Source organism: Heloderma suspectum, chromosome 2, assembly GCF_057233095.1.
Source record: "Heloderma suspectum isolate Gila_16-S chromosome 2, 16-S_ref, whole genome shotgun sequence".
In the NCBI taxonomy this organism is placed as follows: Eukaryota; Metazoa; Chordata; class Lepidosauria; order Squamata; family Helodermatidae; genus Heloderma; species Heloderma suspectum.
The window spans coordinates 134,752,687-134,767,694 of NC_139459.1; the positions used below are offsets into that span (position 1 = coordinate 134,752,687).

Sequence of the window (15,008 nt, forward strand, 5' to 3'; positions counted from 1 at the left end):
CCCTGTCCAAATGTCTGGAGACGGTGAGTGGCTGGATGGGGAGGAATAAGCTGAAGCTGAACCCTGAAAAGACTGAGATACTTTTGGTGGGAGACAAGAGGAGGCTGGGGGATGTTGACCTGGTGTTGAATGGGGTACGGCTACCCTTGAAAGACCAGGTCCGCAGCCTGGGGGTCATTCTGGACTCCCAGCTGTCCATGGAGGCTCAGGTGTCAGCTGTGAGCCGGACAGCGCTGTATCAACTCCATCTGATACGGCGGCTGCGCCCCTTCCTTCCTGACCATCTGCTCCCATCGGTAGTACATGCCCTGGTCTCCTCTCGTTTAGACTACTGTAATGCGCTCTACGTGGGGTTACCCTTGAAGATGGTTCGGAAACTGCAGCTGGTACAGAACGCGGCGGCTCGCCTGATTAAAGGCAGCCGCCGGCGAGATCACATCACTCCAGTGCTGAAGGAGTTGCACTGGTTACTAGTTGTTTTCCGGGCCAAATTCAAGGTGTTGGTTTTGACCTTTAAAGCCCTATATGGTTCTGGCCCAGCCTATCTTAAGGAGCGCCTCCAGCAACACCAGACAGGCCACTTAACAAGATCAGCCTTGGATGGCCTTCTGTCTGTCCCATCAGCCAGGACAGCTAGACTGGTGGGGACGAGGGAGAGGGCCTTTTCTGTGGTGGCCCCCACTCTGTGGAACTCCCTCCCTAGGGAACTCCGTCATGCCCCCTCTTTAATGAGCTTCCGTCGTGCATTAAAAACGTGGTTGTTCAGGCAGGCATTTGGGGTGGGTTAGGGTATTTTAGAAAATGTTTTTATTGTAGAATTTTATTGTTTTAAACTGTTTTATTGTATGTTGTACATCGCCCAGAGTGGCTGGGTGACCAGCCAGATGGGCGATTAATAAATTTAATAATAAATAAATAAAATAAATCCTATGTCCTCCAGATGTATATCACTGAAATAAACAGGACTTCTGAGTAATTGCATAGGATTGGGCGATATGGCTGTAATGCTACCAAAACTGAGAATGAGGTACACTATGGAAGCCAATGACACTCCACCGAATGGGATGTACTCCCAGATCGGTGTGCACTGGACAGCTGCCTAAATCTTACTTCAGCTGACTGGGAGGACTTTCAATTTTCTTGTAACCAAGGCTAAACTCTACAAGCTAAGGAAGGAAGCTGTTTTAGGTGGGGTTTTTTTTTAGTAGTAGTATTCTTTAGTATTGAGAGCCTCATGTGGCACAGAGTGGTAGGTGGCAGTATTGCAACCGAAACTCTCCCCATGATCTGAGTTTGATCCCAGCGGAAGCTGGGTCCCGGGTAGCCAGCTCAGGTCGACCAAGTCTTTCATCCTTCCGAGGTCGGTAAAATGAGTACCCAGCTTGCTGGGGGAAAGATAGTCACGACTGCGGAAGGCAATGGCAAACCACGCCGCTATAGTTTGCCATGAAAATGCCAGCGCAAGCAGCTTCCCTCTAAGGGTCAGCAATGACTCAGTGCTTGCACAGGAGGAACCTTTCCTTTTATTCTTTAGTATTAGGCATTCAAGACTTCAAAGAAAATACACACACACTGAAACGTCTAATTTAACATTGAGTAGTTGCAGCACTCTGTACTGCTAGAGCAACAGAAAATAGAAAACAGTTGCTTGCTACATCTCTCCCTGAAAAGCTCAGCTGTTGCCTCAGAAGAAAGTATAAGCAAATCCTACCGCAGCCTGTCAAGTTAAAAACATTCTACTTATGATTCCCTCTCTAACTTCTTGGAGTAGTTGTCAGAAGCAGACACAAAGCAACTAAAGGTACAATCCTATGCATGTTTAGACACAAAAAAGTCCTACAACTCCCAGCATGGCTGTCTGGGGCACGCTGGTATTATAAGACTTTTTTCTGTCTAAACATGCATAGGATTGCACCTTAACGGTGCAATCCTATAGAGATAGATGGGTGCCTCTGACCTCCCCTGAAGTTGGAGGTGACTGCCTATCCAATGCAGGCCAGAAGCAGCACGGAGGAAAAGATTCCCTCCATGCTGCAGGTGCCCTGCACTTTGCCTTAGACATCTGTTTTTGTGCATCTAACTGCAGCTTCAAGGAGAGGGCGGGAACAGGGCTGGAGACCACATACAAAGCTGACTAAAACAGCTTCCATGGCTTCCTCCCCTCCCCGCCCCCAGGAACACCCTATTTTCACCTCTCCATGCTCCATGTTACAAGCACGGAGGAGGCGGCATGATTCGCTCTGCATGAGCTACGAGGGGGAGGGGGCGAGGAGCGCGGTTTGCAGCAACCGCACTTGGAGGAGCTCAGTTGACAGAAACCAAAAATCTCTATGGCCGTCTAGACAATGTCTATAGGATTGCAAATCAATGTATTTGCTTTGCCTAATTAGCAAACAATTTGCATAATATGCATATTACTCTGCGTGCATTTGGGGAACTTTAATATGGCACCCCTAGATATGGTTTGAACCATGAGTTCAAACTCTGGGTTGTTTATCTCCCAACAACCCAGAGTTCTGGGTTTGGACGTTGTGATAAATAGACAAATTTATTGCAGCGGGAGGCAAGTGGGAACCAGCAGGCACACTTGCTCGCACTCATCTTCTATGATGTGAGAATCAGGTGAGGATGGGGCAATTCGCCACTAAATCCCCAGCTGCACTGAACTGGAAGCAGAAATGGACAAAAACTAAAAGGATACTAGTTTTAATGCAAGGTACAGTAACCCTTAGAAGCCTCAGTAGGGTTTTGCCTGTTCACACTTCACAGGGCTGCAATTGTATTGTACTGCAAAAACAAAAAAGCCACAAACCAGGACTGGAAAAAAACCCAGAGGGGACAACACAGAAACCCTGGAATGCAACAATTTGGCAACAACGTCATCTGCATTGTCCATAAAAAGTGACTGAATAAAGGATGGTAATTCCTGAGGAAATGGCTAGTGTAGAAGCAATCCTAGTTTCCTAAATTAAGATCGTAAAATATTGCCTACCAGCATCCTTTCAGCAAATAGAGATGTTGGTGTTGAAAAATGTTACCTCAAATTAAAGGTTCTTTCCTCCAAACTATCTGCAGCGTAGCTAGTCATGGGCCTTGTGGATTGTGCGTGGTATCTGCTTACCTTATATACAAACGTGCACACGAAGTCAATGAAACCAACTTGAAGTTTTGGAAGCTCAGCAGCTTTCCTTCTGTCCATCATAGGCTAGGAGAAAACAGCAATAACTTTTTGAACTATCATTCTTCCCGAGTTCCGTGTCTTTGCTATGCGCTATTGTGGCCAAGAAGCTCAAGCCAGAGTGATGCTATGTATGCAAATAAGAGCACACTCTGTTCTCAGTGGCTCCCATTAAGTTATGCGGGACAAAGAAAGTTCATGGGCTGCAAGCAGCAAAACTGTTGGGGAGTGGACAAAAGTTGCACTCATAAAAAAAGGTCACCTGTGTCAGGTTTAGTCCCCCACCGCAGTGATGTTCCCAAATGTACACCTTTACTATCTCCTGGATAAGTGAGTGCTCCCATTAACTCCTGTGGGGAAAAGGATAGCATGTAGTGCGGGCCAGATCCGCTCACTGTCCCTGAAATTGGGTGACCTGGCTTCCACTAAGAGGACCCCACAGACAGGAGCACAATGTGTCCTTGTAATATAGAGACCTATTCTTCCTCTCACCCCATTCCTCTCCCCATAATAATGATGACCATCTTGCTATTCAGCAAGAGAAGCTTGGAGAGGAAGGTTGGACACAACATAGCCTTGCACTTTTTAGGACTGGAAGAAATGCCTTGGAGGCAAGGTGGTGGTGGGGATGAGGAGAGGGAATGATTCAATGAATTTCTTATTTTTAAGGTCAACTTACAATAGGCTGTTGCTGAAGTACAGATATTTCCAAGTCTCCCTGTTCCCAGAATTCAGCTGCTACCAGTAGTGCCACCTGTATCCAAGAAGAACAAAACCTAAACTTTGGGACATTTCCATTTTAGCAGCTTGCATACTGGATCAGAAATCTCTTTATCGCTATCAGTGCTCACTTTTAGAAGCATGGGGGGGAGCATATTTCATTGGTCATTTCTTTTCCAGAACCATTTTTGTTTCCAGCTTTTATAGAACCGTAACATCAATGAAGTCAATTAAAAAAAAAATCCTCTCAAGAGATTAATGGAAAGAATCTTCTCATATCTGGTGTGTTTTGCTACTAGAAAAGGCAGACGCCCTTGCTCTGAACACTTTTTCATATTAAAACAGATACGCTGCCTTGCTTTTAGGCTGCCTTACTTTTAAATGTTATTGATAGGAATACTAATATATATGAGATTTGTCTGATGGAGTACTACAAGTGAGTGGGTGGAAACAGGTTGATGAAAAATAATAATAAAAATAATAAATAATAATAATAGCCCCCATTTCCCCACTGTTAGAGTTTGGATTATTGGGGCAGGCTGGTTATGTCATTTTGTAAAACACCCTATATATAGATGGGGATGTTAGATAATAAGTTAAACAATTAAGGGAACAATCCTATGCATGGTTAGACAGAAAAAAGTCCTACAACTTCCAGCATTCCCCAGCCAGCCATGGCTAACTAGGGGAATGCTGGGAGTTGTAGGACTTTTTTCTGTCTAAACATGCATAGGATTGTGCCCTAAATGACAAACCTAGGATTATACAATTTGTTGTTAAGTGTTAAAGAATAGGCCCTACGTATCAGGCACCTGACCTTACTCTGTACTTCCCAGGGCTTTGTGATAGCAGATAAGTCACAGGCAGTCATCATCATAGCCCTGTGGGAAAGAAACCAAAAGAAAAGAAACAGACGGGGAATCAGTGTAGTTGTTTTAAGACCAGTAAGATAAGCGCTATGCTCCCTGCCATTGCCCTGCCTCATTCACAGAATATGACGGGGGGGTCCAGCAAAGATGTCTTCCCTTCCTGTCCCTCCTGTGTTTTCCCACCACTTCTTCCATCTTTTCTTCTAACCACAGAAAATCTGTTAAGGAAAAAAAAAAGATGGCGTTGCCGGGCAATGCCTTCTGATTGGTAGCACTAGGAGCCCTCGGTCTGGAAGCACCCCACACTCAGCAGTCTAGGTGCAGTATTTTGCACCAAATGAAGTTTACAAGCAGGCTTCAAAGGATACATTATTAAGAAGGCATCAAGGTGGTCTAGCCAAATAAAAATAAACTGAGAAATATGGAATTTTGCATTGCAAGAGAACTGCCTAGGAGGAAGGAACAGTGGAACTTGGAGGGTTTAAACCTGGCTATTGAATTGTTGGAGAGATCAGTCTAGTATGTCCCTGCAGTTGTTGCACAACAGAATTCTGAATCAAGTCACTTATCACATTTTACTTTGCATTTTATTTTATCATGTTGGAGCTAGATGTTGCCGTTGATCATGTGACTAGATAATACGGCTGTCTCTTTTGACCTTCTACTGAAATCCCTTTAATCCTGGGTTTATAGTTCTTAGCAAAGACTTAGTAGCAGCGTGAGCTTTCATGCCTATTCTTAAATGCATAAGATGAACTACAGAATGCTGGCTAAGCTGTGGTAAAGTGTTGTTTTCATTCCGCAGGACACAAGCCACAACGAGTTATTGATTGCAGCTATTTAAATGTGCTGGGGTGTGTGTGTTAGTGCAGCCCCTGGCATTGCCCATGTCCTTCAAGGTTCCATTTTGAATCCTCAGCTCCAGCTTGAAGGACTGCTGGTTCCTAAAGGCAGCAGCTAAAATGATTCATCCAACCCAATTGGCTTAAATTACTAAGAAGCTCGCTCTGCTCCGAGTGTGACCCCACCGGGGAGGAAACCATTAAAGCCATTTAAATCATGGAGTGGAGTTATTCTCTGTGTGGCTCTCTGCCTCATGTACCTGGGATCCTGGCTCCCAGATACCCTTTAGCTATTGTCGCAAAGTGTGCTCTGCCACCAATCACATGGTGCTAGGATCTCTCAGTGGCTACACCTGACTCCCCAGAACATTACTGAACAGCTTGTCTCACTACAAATACTTACTGTATGAACTAGCACACCATTTTTGGCTTTTTAATCAGCTTTTGCTTCTTAACTCGTTTATTCAGGCAAACAATGTTTAATTCACTTACATGACAATCTCTTTTCTTGTTGACTCCAGAGATAAATATTCAACCCACTCTTCCTCATTGTTGTAGGTTTCGGATTGATCTATAATTTTCTGAAACATTGTTCTTTTTCTTTAGAGAAACAAGATTGTAGATAGAAAATAAAAAGTTTAAACCCATTTCTGTCGATCGGATCTCATAGAAAGGCATATCAGCAGCCCAGTGCCAAGAGCAAAACTCCTTGGTTGTTTATTTTTTCCCCACACTCATCCAGGTTCTTTGTAGAAGAGGAAGAGACAAGCCGTTTCTCCTTGTCTCGTTTCCTTCTGGTACATGCTCACAGAGAGCAGCAAAAGAATTAACTATAAACAAGAAACTACCATCACTGTGTTATAGAAATTTCAGTTGTAATATGTCTGTTATCCCATGATTTTATAAGCTAGGCTATGTCTGTTTTACCTCAGTGTGAGACTGCCATGCTAAACAAAGACACAGCGCCTTATCAGAGACTCAAGAATGCCAAGAATGTGTTTACTAGAGTACAAGGCTACCTCTCTGCGCATGCCTAGATATGTCAAAGGTGCTGCCTGTCTTCTGTTTCCCTCTCAGCTAGACAAAGAGATTAGTACAGCGCAAGCGTAAGACAGCCCCAAAGGTCTTGCCTATATAAACTTTTGAATCACATCACTTGATTGTAACCTTTGATGGAGCGTTAGCCCCAAGGGTTGCCTTATTCTGCAGAATAAAATCGTGTTGGACCAGATCTCTGCCTCCTCTCGTTCTTGGTAAACGAATTGGAAAGTCTACCAGGGAAAAGAACACAATTTTTGTAACAACTGTATTAAATAAGGCTTTGATTGTGCCTGGGACAGGCCCTAATGTTAGGCTGAGAGTGTGGCAGCTGCTTCAGGCAGCAGAATTTGGGCACTGTTAAAAGGCAGCAAATTGTTTTTTTCTGCATTGGTACCAAAATGTCTGGAGCCAGCCCTGAAACAAAAAGGTGAACAGATTTTTTTTCTGAGGCTGGCTGCATACATGTGGAGAACCCAGGGACATTTTTAAGACTTGCAGCCTTACAGCGCAGTCCCGTCCTTGGCTTTAATGTGCACAAAAGCAGTTAAAGTATGTTCCATACAAGGAACAGTGTGTTTCTGCTTGTTTGCCTCTAAAAACAACCCTTCAGCCTCTCCAGCGGCTTTGTGTGTGTTTTGTTTGCCAGCAGCAGCGGGGGTCGGTGGGGGGTGTGTGTGTGTGTGTGTGTGTGTGTGTGTGTGTGATTGTCTCTGAAAGAAAAAGGTCAACAGCAGTATATTTCCTAAGGAGACTGCAAGGGCCCTGAGATGCAATGTCAGGACTGATACCAGCCACACACACCCTCCTTTACTTGCTCTGCCTCTGCACAGGAAAGCATAGGAATGGTTGGAAGAAAGAAATCAACCAATTTGAATTTCTGTTACAAACACATGAATAACTTACTTGAAGTACAGTGCTAAGTCAGTAGCTATAATGGCAATATCCATCAAGTGAATCACATGCTCAAACTGCCTCCTGTTGAGATTCTGGTAAATGTTCAGGGACTGAAGGGGAGAAATGCATAGATCAGGGTGGAAGATTAGTACTTGTCTGTCATGCATCACCTTGGATATCTCCACCTTTCCCCCCTAATACTTTGCCTTAATGCCTTGTATTACATTTTTATAGTAGATATAATTTACTAATGCTGTGTCCTACGTACAAAGGCCTGAAGTAAATATTTTTATTTTATTTTATTTAAAATACTGTTCCTCATCGTAGACCCCTGTTGAAGTGCATAATTTTCTAGAAGCAAATTGAAGAGGTTAAGGTCACATTACATGCTGAATTGATGCCAATGGGCTTATGCACGCTTAATTCTGTGCTGGGTTGTCACCTAAGAATACAGAAGAATTACATTTAAAGATATATTCTATTGAAATAGCAAGATAGACAGAAAGGGGTGGGACTTGCAACCAAATATAGCAATGTCTTCTCACCTCCTAATAGGAGTGCTCTTGTTCAGGGCCATTGTGCCCTCCTCCACCTCAGCCAGGTTTCCAGTTTGCTTTTCCAACTGACACTCAGCAATTTGTGGCTACTCACTGGTCTATTTCTTGTGCGAGACTTGCCCTCCTTATGGTGCCTTGGGAGGGGGATGTGTTTTGTTCTTCTGCAAACCTCAGGATTTCCCAAAGCATGCTAACTTGTTCCTCAGTTAGCCCTATTTTGAACTCAGGTACGGATAACCTGAGTTCACTATTAATGGAGTGATGCTAATACTTATTTATTTGTTTGTTTGTTACATTTATATCCTGCCTTTCCTCCAAGGAGCCCAAGACAGAATACATGATCCTCTGCTCCATTTTATTCTCACAACAACCCTGTGAAGTAGGCTAGGCTGAGAGTCAGCAATTGGCCCAAAGTCACCCAGTGAGCTTCATGGTTGTGTGGGGACAGAACCAGGGTCTCCCGACCCCCACTCAAACACTCTCAACAACTACGCCACACTGGCTGTCATGTATGTTAGTGTACCATTTAATTTGTTACCATAAGAAGTAGTAATTTATAATAACTTAGAATAATGGTTGGGAAAGTACTGCTTAGTTTTAGTTGTTTCCATCTTTAAAAACGTGTTCCTGCAGGTTACAGTAACTGGTCTTTCCAGGAGTCAAGAGCTGAAGCAGACTGAATTATCTGCACTTCATAAAGACTTAAGTCGTGCTAAACGGAACTGCCTCATCTGCAGTGGAAATATAAGGATTGTTGTTAAGAACCTGGTTCACAGCCAGTGTGGTCCAGAGGCTAGAGAACTGGAATTTGGTCCGACTCAAACCCTAATTTTGTCATGAAGTCATAGCTTTGGGCAAGTCATTTCTTGTCCTCAGATGACTGTGCATAAAATGGTCCCAGTCGGAAGCTATATGACAGGATTGCTTTGACGGCCAAATATAAATGCCTCCTGAAAATGCACTCATTTACACAGGCTTTCTCTGGCTTGTAATTAATTGTAATTAATCATGCTGCTGCTTCATTTTACCATTTTTGCATTGCTTTTTAAAATTGTTAGTGTTATTGTTATTGTTATTGTAGTTGTAATTGTTTTTAATACTGCATTTTAAACAGTGATTTTTAATATTTTATATAGAATCTGCTTAGGGAGCAATCCTATGGCTGCTAGTCAGCGGCTAGACAGACATAGGATATTGGTTTTCTGGGAACCGACCATGGATACTCTGAGGTCAGTTCCCAGAAAACCAACCTTCCCCCCCCCCACTCCCTCGCAGGCAGCGCGGAACAGCCCTGTGCTCCGAAGAGGAGCGCGGAGTGGCCAAAACGGAGTGTTTGGGGGGCGTTCTGGGGCGGGGAAGGCGGAAATGCCAGTATGACACATCCTATGTGTCGTCTGGTAGCCTCCTCCCTGGCTCCGCCTTCCCACAGCTAGACAGCCAAAATTGGCTGTCTAGCCGCAAAACTAGGGCAGGAGAAGCGTGGAGGGAACAATCCCCTCCGTGCTTCTCCTGCCCTGCATTGGATAGGTGGTTGCCTCCGAGTTTGGAGGCAGCCACCTATCCCCATAGGATTGCACCCTTAGAGATTTTATTATATTAAGCAGTGTATGTGTGTGTGTGTGTGTGTGTGTGTGTGTATATATATGCTTTTGAAATTTAAAAAGTGCTACATAAATAAGTATTAATAATCACATTGTGCCCACAGAAGAATTGGGCTTGGGGACCTGAGTTTTTCTTATTGCACGATTTCCTTGAGCAATGGAAGAAGGGAGTGAAAGTTGAAAACTGAACTGATTTGGAGAATTTGGGCAACTGAAAGCAATTATGGCTCTGGGATTCAGCCCTGTTTGTGCTTGTTTAATTTCTTCTCTGGGTGCAATTCAATTAAACGTAAGCACATCCTTAACTCTGGAGCAGTGCACCTTAATAGTGCTTAGCTTCGGATGTATAGCCCCTTTTGCCAGAATTCAGGACAGATTATTCCTAACTCATATAATTAAATGGAGTTGCCATATAAAGTAGAAAAGGTGCCATTCCAAAGAGAAAGTGCCTGCTCTCATCTCAGAACCAGCCAGAGTGAAGACACTTCAGCAGCACGCTTGAATGATCCGGGGGTTGTTCAATAAGCCTCACATTTTGCTGTTTCAGTTACAGGGGAAATTTCAGCCTAACATGATAGCTGAAATCAATGGCCAAATTGATTGTTAAGATATTGTTCTTCATGCAACACATAGTTAAACTATGGAATTCACTTCCACAAGAGGCAGTGATAGCTACCAATTTGGATGGCCTTAAAAAGGATTGGACAGGTTCATGGAGAAGAAGGCTCTCAATGGCTACTAGTCCTGATGGCTACATGTTACCTCCAGTATCAGAGGCAGTATGCTTAGGCACACCAGTTGCTAGGGATCATGGGCGGGAGGGTGCTGTTGCACGCATGTCGTGCTTGTGAGTTTCCTGGTTCACAGCTGGTTGGCCAGTGCGTGAACAGAACTAGTTGGACCCTTGGGCTTTCTTCACACGGAGCTTTTATCCTGCGATTGAGATTGCTCCTTCACAGAAGTTTGCTGGCTCTTTACATGACGCTGTGACCCTCCAGGGTGTCTGCTGCACTAAATGCCCTTTGTTCTGTTTTTAAATAGATCGCAGATAATGAGCTATCACATTACCCTGTTGTATTCCACTTGAATTCCCTCTGTGAAAAGAGGAAAAGCGGCAAGAAGAGGAGTGAGATCAGTGAAAGAGAATGGGAGACTCAGATAGGAGGGGACAAGGAGGGGGAAAGGGGAGGGGGAAAGGAAGCAGGTGAAAAAGGGAATCGTTGTGATCCTGCATTTAAAACAGAAGCAGAAAACCGTGTTTTAAATGCAGGATTTTAGGCTGGTGTAGGGATGCCCTTGGTCTGATCCAGCATGGCTCATCTTAGATAGTGTTAATATTTTAATATAGATAATTGAATGTGAATATAGAGTTATAATATGGGCCAGAGCCCAGCTGAGGATGATTATAATTTATGTGATAAGCAATTGTGTGGTGATCTATATAAAAGAATAATTCTGAAATTTAAAAAATATATATTTTGGAAAATTGTGTATGTATTATGAGTCCTCCTCAGACAGTAGCACAATAGAGTAATCTGCAGCCTGTTCAATAAACCACACATTTTGCTGTTAAGAATGTTAGAGCCCCGCTGAATCAGACCAAAGGCCTGGCATCCTGTTTGTCACAGTGGCCAACGAAATGCCTCTGGGAAGCCCACAAGCAGGACATGAGAGCAATAACCCTCACCCACTGTTGTTCCCCAGCGCCCAGTATTCAGAGCCACGCTGCCTCTGATGCTGGTGGTCGTGTATCGCCATTGTGACTAGTAGCTATTGTTTCAGACGTGCAAGAGAGAAAAGCAGGAGAAAGCAGTTGCAGAGAGTGATCCAGAACTTCTGGATCTTTCATACACCAGAACTGCAAAACCTGAACTACCCTGAGAGATTACTATGTTTAAGGACTATGACCCAATAGGAATCTGGGTATTGCCCTGAGTTACAGCTTACTGTGCATAAGCCTTCAGATACAATTACCAGTGAACTCTTGTTATTGTTCAGTGGTTAATGTCTATTGTTTGTTCTACTGGTGGCGTATTAACACTGATGTGAATGGTAAAAGAAATCACAAGGTGGGTGCGTACATGCTGTCTGTCTTACCCTGAACCAGATGCCGTTCCTGCCTTCTGGGAGAAAAGTTCTTCTGTAAACCCCAAATTTGAACAGGAAAGCAATTACAGATGCATTATGTTCTTTTCTAGCTTTAGCCCCGTGCAGAGTTGTACATCAATACTTCCTCTGATAATGCTGCAGAGCATTGGTTAATATCTGTTGCAGATTACAGTTTCCTAGAAATCAACCTGATATAAATTAAACAAATCCTGACATTAAAAATGAGATCACAAACCTCTTCTGAAAGCAGAAATTTGCCAAATTCCAAGTGGTGCCTCTCCAGAATTGATGAGCCATGAAGTTTTGCTAAGGGATGTTGAGATCTATAAGGAAATATTTTAGACAAACAAAATAGGCTGGAAATAATTAGAGCAATGCCAAATAAAATTTTAAAAAGCTAAGGATGCAATCCTATGCATGTTTAGACAGAAAAAGTCCTACAACTGCCATGCTGGCTGGGGAATCCTGGGAGTTGTAGGGCTTTTTTTCTGTCTAAACATGCATAGGATTGCTCCTTAAGTATGTAAACTGTTATGCTAGGACTAGAAGAACAGAAGTAACAGCCAGATATTCCCCTTTTTTCTTTTTAAACCTGAAAAATTTAGGTCTAACTCCAAATAATTTGACAGTGAAAACTACATATAAAATCACTGTATCTTTGAGCTATGATATACATGACCAGGGTGGTTTACAGCAATTGAAAACAACAAAATACAAACCTAGCACAGAAATTAAACAGGAATAAAATCATAGTTAAAGCTGCAGACAGCAAAGAAGTCACACAAGTATTTAAAATACAACATTTCTTGGAAGGCATACTCCAGGAATGCAGAACCGCAGACCTGGGGGCCAAATCTGGTGCTCCGGTGGTCTCCATTCAGCCCCCCAGGGTTCCTCAGAAGGCTATGCCTTCTTCTCTTGGCCCCAGGCTTTTCTCCAAACCACCAATTGTTTGGTGGTTTCATGGCTTTTGCACAGTTTTCCCCATTCTCGAAGGTTAAAATGCCTCTCTGAAGGCTTTGTTACTAGCAGGAAGAGTTTTAAGCTAAAACAGGCTGGTATGTTTGGCATTTTTTGTATTTTTGGCACCACCCTTGCCTTCAGCTCCACCCACCAGTGGAATGCAGCCCCCAAGACCTTCCCCAAGATGGAATTCAGCCCTCAGGCTGAAAGAGGTTCTGCACCCCGAATACACTTTAAAAGTCTACATATCACCACACAACGAATAACGTGTGTCTTGGGTGCTTTATATGTCTCATTGTTCACACAATGATTAACTTATGGAATTCCTGTGATGATGGCCACTAGACTGAAGTGGCTATTAAAATGTGAAGAAAATTTATGGAGGAAAAGTCTCTCAACAGATGGCCATCACAAACATGGTGGTCTTACCATTCAGCCTTTCAGAATGAAAGGGAAGTGAGGCTTTAGAGCCAATTCAGATGTGTACAAATTGCACATACCATAGTACACTTCTTCTGGGGCTGTGGGGTGAAGGAATTGCATGTCTTAAATGCTGCCTCATATCAAAAGCTGACCCTACCTTTATCTTGGGTGTTGTAGCCCACCAACACTGGTTCATTTGGGGATACAATTAAAAGGTAACGAACCGTTTAATTGATTCTTATATTTCCACCACCGTGGAGAGGCCCCACTGGGACTTTTTGCTTCTGAAATGTTTTGGGCTGCCTCTGGACAAGGCTAAAGAGCTAAAACACTTCTTGACATGTCAGTTGAATCACATGCTACGTCTTGGTCAGCAAAGGGAGTGGAGCTCTCTCTCTCTTCCATGAAAGGCAGAGGCCAATCAGGTACAGACCTGTGTCCTTCCAGAAGGCAGGACCACCACCCCTTCCACCCCAGTCTTGGCTCTGCCTTTCTGGACATTTGACAGAACAGATGTGCTCCTTAAAAGATAACTGAGCTTGGAGGAAGTAGGAATGGGGTGTACTGTGTGTTTCAGACTGCAGTTTCTTAATCTTGAGGGTGGGTGTGGGAATGGAACTTATAAATAACGGAGTCCAACAAGGAAGCACATTAGCTGTCCATTGTGAAAATGAGAGAGATCAATTCCTCCTGTATGGAAGGAAATCATTTTAAGTTTTAGAGATGGCCTCCAGAATTTTGTAGGAGCTCCGCTCTAGCTCACCGTATGACAAGATAAATCATGTAGCCATTAATAGGGAACCACCTACTTCATCTGATAAAGATTGTTGGTTCCTCGGTGGTCAATATCATGGCACAAAGCTGCAGTTACCATCGCGAGTGCTTCCAGATCCGTGTAGTATTGCTTCAGATTGCCTGTCTGCACAGGGCAAAGATCAAACATTTTGATTAGTGTTTCTAATAGAAATTTCAGTCTGCTAGTTACTAGTAGTCAAGAATGTATTCTGCTAGGGAGATGTTAAAAAACTAAACGGTTGAGCTTGTAATGCTCAACATACCACTGTACGCTGCATTTAGTGTTAACATGAGGTGAAAGGGATAGGATTTTCAAGTCAGAAAGTCTAAATGAATCTGCCATGAAAAAATCCCTTCATGTAGAAAATTTGTATGTCAAGCAAGAGGACTGTAGCCTAGCCTTCATCTTGACATATTTGTTTTCTATGTGCACAGTAATTTTTTATGGGGGAGCATTTTATATGCAACCTACAGTCCTGCATCCTGAAATAATATAGCCTAGGAAAATCTTTACTATTTGATTCTACTGGCTGTATAAAATGGCCCCCAATCTCTTGTGGATTGTTGGGAAGACCTGAAGCTAGGAACTTCAGCACTCCATAGATGGGATAGTAAAGCCAGGAACTCTTACCTAGAAGCTGTTACAGATACGTATGTCTCTTATGCAAACCATTAGAAAAGGCAAAGAACTATTCATTCAGTAAGACATTCTTTGTATAAGCAAACCTCCCGTTTTTTATTTAAGGACAAAGACTTTAACTCAAACAGATGGGAGGGTGAGAGTTGTGTAAGAAAACGCCAGTTACTCTAAACTGACACACTGTCTTGGGAGAGAGAAGTGTCTGTAAAGAGATACCATAAGAAGTGTGAACATGGTTTGTGCAACGTTGAAGCCATGACGCCAGTTGTGATAAGTAATCCTTCTGTAACCCTTGCTGACTGAATAAATGAATCTCACCAGCACCTGTGAAAACAGAACTGTCATGAGCACAGGTTTTGACAGCTTTGCGGGAGCA

The 15,008-nt window shown here is 43.3% G+C and overlaps 1 protein-coding gene across 2 annotated transcripts in view; it reads right to left on the minus strand.

Annotated features, from left to right (window-relative positions):
• Positions 1-15,008, minus strand: part of PDE6B (phosphodiesterase 6B) — a 46,865-nt gene that overhangs the window by 12,743 nt on the left and 19,114 nt on the right. For both annotated transcript variants that reach the window (XM_084832174.1, XM_084832173.1), the window contains 8 exons: positions 14,849-14,956; positions 14,007-14,116; positions 12,047-12,134; positions 7,554-7,654; positions 6,102-6,209; positions 4,716-4,779; positions 3,858-3,932; positions 3,122-3,205 (listed from right to left, as the gene is read on the minus strand). In XM_084832174.1, the coding sequence (XP_084688300.1) occupies positions 3,122-3,205; positions 3,858-3,932; positions 4,716-4,779; positions 6,102-6,209; positions 7,554-7,654; positions 12,047-12,134; positions 14,007-14,116; positions 14,849-14,956 (738 nt within the window). The remainder of the gene's footprint in view (positions 1-3,121; positions 3,206-3,857; positions 3,933-4,715; positions 4,780-6,101; positions 6,210-7,553; positions 7,655-12,046; positions 12,135-14,006; positions 14,117-14,848; positions 14,957-15,008) is intronic.